The 6,401-nt window shown below is 35.1% G+C and overlaps 1 protein-coding gene across 2 annotated transcripts; it reads left to right on the forward strand.

The window, feature by feature from the left end:
* The first annotated feature begins 282 nt into the window (after positions 1-282).
* Positions 283-5,958, forward strand: LOC110687339 (pentatricopeptide repeat-containing protein At2g37320-like). 2 transcript variants are annotated; one of them, XM_021863978.1, is made up of 4 exons: positions 283-657; positions 1,311-1,386; positions 3,040-4,787; positions 5,387-5,958. In XM_021863978.1, the coding sequence occupies exon 3, from the start codon at positions 3,100-3,102 to the stop codon at positions 4,705-4,707; it is 1,608 nt and encodes a 535-aa protein (XP_021719670.1). In that variant the 5' UTR covers positions 283-657; positions 1,311-1,386; positions 3,040-3,099; the 3' UTR covers positions 4,708-4,787; positions 5,387-5,958. The 2 variants fall into 2 exon arrangements, with proteins under 2 accessions (XP_021719670.1, XP_021719669.1); XM_021863977.1 differs by lacking the exon at positions 1,311-1,386 and having other exon boundaries at positions 284-657.
* Positions 5,959-6,401: the final 443 nt, after the last annotated feature.

Consider the following 6,401-nt stretch of genomic DNA (forward strand, 5'->3'; position numbering starts at 1 on the left):
TATCATGGTTTGATGAATACAAGCATAATGGATATCTTGTTAGTTGTTCTTGATTTGACTTTTATTTATGATTGCACCCATCCTCATCAAGCTAGTTAATTCGTAGATTATTCTTTTTCTCAAGTATTAGAAAATTACAATTCAAATATGTTTATTTACATTCATCATTCTTCTTTATCAATTCAATTTTGAACTGTGAAATTAAATTAACGACTCTTAAAAAATCTTATAACTTATGTACACATAGTAAAAAGATACAAAGTATGTTACGGGCTAATTTTCTTATTACGCTCCTCGATTACGACAATATAACACAACTTACACAAGTGCGCTCCAATTGACAAACTACTTCAAAATAAAAATCCTCATGTCGTAGTCATTATTTTTTTTCTTGATCACTCTCTTTCTCTATAATCACTCGACGAAATTTCTCAAGAAAGTCTACTCAGTGCTCAACCAACAACTTTCTTCCTCCAGTCAATCTCTCTCCTACCCAGTTTCCATTTCATTGATTTCTCTTCAATTTCCAAAAGATCTGCAATTTTAGTCAACGGGTTTTCAAATTTACTTCGATTTTTCTGAATGAAAACACAAATTTATACTCAGCTTATGTATTGATTTTGATCGTTTGTGGTTTATTCATAGTCATGCAGTCTGGTAAGCTTTCTGCTATCTTCAATTTATTCACATTTTTCATAATAATTATGTAAGTTCTGCGAATTGCATGTTTTTCTATATGTTGTTGCTCTAGTTATTGATTGTAATTGTGAATTTGTGGGAATATTATGAAATTAGAGATTTAAAGATTGAATTTTTCGTGTAAAGTTACATTCTCTGGGTGTAATTTAGTTTATTTATGGGTGAAAACATTAAAAATTCCCCCAAATATAGTATTTTTACCCAAAAAATACACATGTACTTCGTATATTTTAGGAATACAGAAAATAATGCTCAAAAAAAGATTGGGGTTTTGAATTAATCATTATTCCTATTGGAAGCCGTACTTCAATTTTGTGAATTTGATCTTTAAAAGAGAAATGTTGCAACTCATTTGAAGCAGAGGAAATATATTAATGTAAATAGTTTTGTGTTTATTATTGTCAATTTGTCTAGGAGTATAATGAGTTGGATGGAGGTAGGTTAATGGTGACATTTTGGAATTAAAGAAATATTTGATGTGAGTAGATTGATTGTGTACGATGATTGTAATAGTGTTTTGAATTCCGAAGGTCAAATTAGCTGTTAGGTTGCAATTCCTTGAGAGAGCTTCACTTTCTAAGAAATGAGTAAAATTGCTTGGTTTATCGTAGGAAGCTGAAATTCTCATGGGGATTTTAAGTTACCACGCGGAGGGAGGGGAAGGGGAGGCGGTTTGATCGGGGGAAGGTAAGCAACTTTTTCCGTTTTATGGCAAGTAAAACTTTCTACTGGACTTTGTATGCTTGTGTCTACTAAGCAAACCTTCAAGTTATATCTACTTTCCATGTATTTGGATGTCGACCCAACAATTATTGATAGTCTAAGTCAAATTGAAAACAATTTGGTCATAACTTGTTGAGATGTTCAAAGCAGTAAAGCACATCTTTGCCCTCATATTTAAAATTGTAGAGTGTATCCTTTTCTTAAATATCATAACCTTATGTTCGTTGTTCAAAGAGTCCTGTAATTGTCAATATGGGTCTTATGGGTACTTATTTTTCCAAATAATGTGAAAAAGATAATGTAGGTCAAAGATGTGTCTCAAAGGCTTACATCTGTCAATTGGGAGTCATTTGGTTGACATACTGTGTAATCTGTACATCTCCAGAAGTAGAAACTTGAAATTGTTTAGTTGACTAGAATAAAAGTACAACTTGTTGGGAAGTTCTATTTTCTATAAGGGTTAGCTGTTTATCCTTTACCTAGCCCCTTCGAGTAAGTGGAACTTCATGGTAGTTAACTTACCAGATTTAGGCACTCATAAGGCTATAGGAATTTGGGCTACAACTTTGCAGGACTTACAATGTCTAATTTTTTTGGGAAGTGACCTGCATGTGTCCTCTTTACATGGGACATATTGGTGCAAAGTTTAATCTAAATTCTAAACAATTATCTTTATATTTTTAGGGCATTTGCTATAGTTTCAGCATAGCAGCAAATCCATGTCGAATTTGTCAATGTATCTGCCTATCTTTCTCATCCTAGACAACATTCACTTAGTGCAAGTGGGAAAGAAGTGGATTTTTAAGCAGCCCTTTTCAAAGTCTAGTATCTTTGAGATTTTTTATCTTAAAATTTGAGATGGTTAGTAAGGATTTTCTAAGCTTGATTGAAAACAAGTGATTTGAAGGAGACCTAGACTAACAGTTAGCTGTACTTTACCCTTGTCTCATGGTCCGGAGTACATCTTTGAAAGCTTTGGCATAGAGAAAATATGAGAGACAACCGCACCAGCTGTTTATTTGTTCAAAAATAAGAGATTAGTGAATTTCTTCGTTTTCCAAATCAGGCTAAGCGCTTTCTGATTAATCTCCCGAAACATTTGGTATTAGTTATTATTGTTTGGACCAAGGAACTTTGTTTGTGGTTTATATATATCAAGCTATCAACTTAACTATGTATTTGATTATTGAATCAAATATCCCTAAAATTATGTATTTTTGATTATTGAATGAAATATCCCTAAAATTATGAGCGTAATTTGATTATTGAATCAAATATCCCTAAAATTATGTATTTTTCGAGATAATCGAATATGAAATTAAATCTCTTTTCCCTGGGCCTAGGGCGGCCGCCCCTCCTGCCCTGAGACTTATCTACATTTCTACTGTTACTAATTCTAAGAGTATTTTTTTAAACTTGACACAAATTATACGTGCATCTTATATTCTTATGTCTTAACCAAAGTTGCATTTTATATTCTTATGTCTTAAGTTCTTAACTAATGTTAAATTTTACATTACTTGACAAAATCATTCAAGACCATGCTGCAATATTGTCTTGAGTGTAAACTACTTAATTGAGCTGACAATGCCAGGCTTTATTTCTCGAATATTTCAGTGATTTTAGCTCTCTGCAAGGGAGGGAGAAAAACATGGGACTGGTTTCCTTAGCTTAGGGATGAACATCTTGAATCTTTCCGGGTGCTATTGGAAGTGTAAAAGGACATTTTTCAAATCCACAGTGTACTTTACCATTTTGCAGACACTTTTTCAATTCAGGAGCTTCAGTATTCATAGACTAAAACAAAGCAGTGATATCAAAAGTCTGAACAAGGCATTGAGAATTATTGATCTTGTGTCTCCAAAATCCACCTATGTCAGTAATAACCAACATTGCCATCTTCAACTTATTCAGGACTTGCTACAAACGCATTCAAAGAATCTTAGTGAAGTTAAAGCATCCAATGACTTTGCAAATCCATTTTTCGGAAACCAAAATCCACCTGATCAAATGCTTCCATCTTTCTCTTTCAAGGATGATGTGATTTCAGGAGTTTTTAAACTACATAGGGAAGGGTTTAGAATTGATGTCACATTGCTTCCACATGCACTAAGTATTTGTGGCTATAGGGGGAATCTTCATTGTGGAACTCAGCTTCAGTGCTTAGCTATCAGAAATGGGTTGATTGTAAATGTCTATGTTGGAAGCTCTTTAATTAGCATGTACTCAAAGTGTGGGGACTTATGCTCTGCTTCTATGGCGTTTGAGGAGATGCCTGTGAGAAATGTTGTATCATGGACTGCTTTTATATCTGGATTTGCTCAAAAGTACCAAGTTGATGTCTGTTTGGAGCTATATAGCCAAATGAGACATTCATCTCTTGAACCTAATGATTATACACTAACAAGTCTCTTGAGTGCATGTGTTGGTAATGGCTCTCTTGGACAAGGAAGAAGTGCTCATTGTCTGGCCATTCTTTCGGGTTTTGATTCATATCTTCATGTTGTCAATGCTCTTGTCTCAATGTATTGCAAGTGTGGTGATGTCGAAGATGCATTTTCTATATTTGAATCAATTCATGATAAAGATATTGTTTCTTGGAATTCCATGATTTCAGGGTATGCGTTGCATGGACTAGCTTGGAAAGCAATTGATCTCTTTGAGGAGATGAAAAGGCAGAAAATGAAGCCCGACAGTATTACATTTCTAGGTGTTCTCTCATCATGTCGTCATGTTGGACTTGTTAAACAAGGTCATATGTATTTTGATTCAATGGTAGAATATGGTGTGGAGCCTGATTTGGGCCATTACTCATGCATTGTTGATCTTCTTGGTCGAGCTGGCTTGATTGATGAGGGTCGGAATTTAATTTTGGACATGCCAATAAAGCCCAATGCCATCATATGGGGCTCGCTTCTTGCTTCGTGTAGGCTTCATGATAATGTATGGATTGGTATAGAGGCTGCTGAGAACAGGCTTGCACTAGAACCTTCGTGTGCTGCCACCCATGTGCAGCTTGCAAAGTTATATGCAAGAGTTGGAATGTGGGACCAGGTGGCAAAAGTTTGGAAAATGATGAAGGACACCGATCTCCAATTAAATCCCGGATACAGCTGGATTGAGATAGGGAATGAAGTCCTCAGCTTTAAAGCAGATGACACTACCAACTCCAGAATGAATGAGGTTTTCTGTATGTTGGAGGGTTTGAAGTGTCAGCTCAAATCAGATCATGTGCCCGAATCTCACGAAGAGTTTGATATTTATTCCTGCACAAATATTTCATGATGAATGGGCAGAATTATGCTAATACACAAATTTGTTCAGCTGCTGCATGTGTCCAGCCATCCACTAATTGATTTTGTGAGGTACATGCATCCTTCTATTGGAGCACAGTTTTCAATGAGATGTTTTTGTTTCAATTTTTTCATGATGACAACCAAGTTTACTGCCTTTGTTTCTGGTTCTTTTGTTTAGCCCACCTACATTTTATAGTTTGTCTTGGACTCTTGGTGTACCTTTGTGGCCTTGTGCATGCTATGTACTAAGGGTGCGTTCTATTCACCTGATTTTCTCATATTTGAATTTAATAGAACTTAACTGAAATGATCTGACTTGAATTGAACTTATCTTTTATGGACTTATTTGAAATTAGTAAAAGTAAGGTGAACAAAATATGGCCTAATAGTAGCAAGTAATTAGTTTGTAAATCAAAACACCATTACATTACAATTCTTAATTAGCCTGGTAGGCTGTTCATGTTATCAGGCAGGGACCTATACATATCCATACACATTCAGTCAAGTATAGTCTCCACTCTGATGATTATGCTCTGCTCTAAATTCTCAATTGGCTTTTCCGTAGTTTTTTCTGGATGTCAATTGACTTGATATTGGATTCTGGTAAATCTGTTGTGCATGTAGTTTCTTCAAGAGATCTGTTCTTAATTGAGAAAATTTGACTTTAGGTGTTCAATCTCTCGTCGAATCTGGAAAAATAGAAGTTCTCATGCATCTGGCAAAAACCAAGACATGAAGACAAGATATGTTGGGTTTACCAGCCCCTATGGGATATGCTGGTTGTCTCTGCTCTGTTCTGCTCTACCTCAGCATGTAACCCTCCACAATGACACGGTAGCAACACATAGCTTCTTGGAAGAAGTAAGCAAATCATTGTTGATTTTCACAGTCCTGAGTTCATTTCCCATAGTGATAACTAATCCTGGTCCGTCAATACCTAGAAAACATCTGCTTGCAGACATTTCAGAATTGGGTTGTTTGTCCAGATTTTGGGGATCTTGTTAGGGATATAGGTAGTGGAGTTTTGAAGTATGTAGACATTTAGTCATGTATGTAATTCTCATAATATCTGCAAAATTTTGTTATGTTATGAATAACACATATGTACTCCCAATAAGCAAAGTTGAATAAAACTGAATCCATTTCTTGCACAGTATACTCGCTGAACAACTTTGAATCTCGCACACTCTCATGTAACCTAATTGATTTGATAGTGCATGACTTGTTTATAATTTTAACATCATAACGTGCACATCCATTTATTATAGTTGTTCAATTGTTGCTAAATTTATTTAACATTTATAATGCATTTTTTTTTTTTTTTGAGTCTCATCTGAAGGTAACCCTGCCGTAGAATGTCAGAGAATTCCTCTGCTGTACTTCATCTTGTTTTTGACCTCATAAACATTTAGTGTCTGAAGAACAGTTTCACAACATTTTTTCTTTGTAGTATTTGGCTGATGACAGATTCTCTTTCTTTGTGAATATCTCCCCGCCCTATTTTAGGAATCAGGAATGCAGGATGCCGCAATTATTGAACCAAAAGTGTATTATGGTACGAGTAGTTAGAAGTCCTTATCAATTATGACTCCAGTCAGGTAAAAGTGGTAATTTGAAGGGAACAGGGTTTATATTTTTCTTTTGCTGATAAAGCTATTGTGAGTCATTTTTTACTATCTAAAG

The sequence above is a fragment of the Chenopodium quinoa genome, unplaced genomic scaffold, assembly GCF_001683475.1.
Source record: "Chenopodium quinoa cultivar QQ74 unplaced genomic scaffold, ASM168347v1, whole genome shotgun sequence".
NCBI classification, from domain to species: domain Eukaryota; kingdom Viridiplantae; phylum Streptophyta; class Magnoliopsida; order Caryophyllales; family Amaranthaceae; genus Chenopodium; species Chenopodium quinoa.

What these genes read in the sequence shown, in the direction of transcription:
- LOC110687339 (XM_021863978.1), top strand. Translation starts at nt 3,100, where the DNA reads ATGAACATCTTGAATCTTTCCGGGTGCTATTGGAAGTGTAAAAGGACA.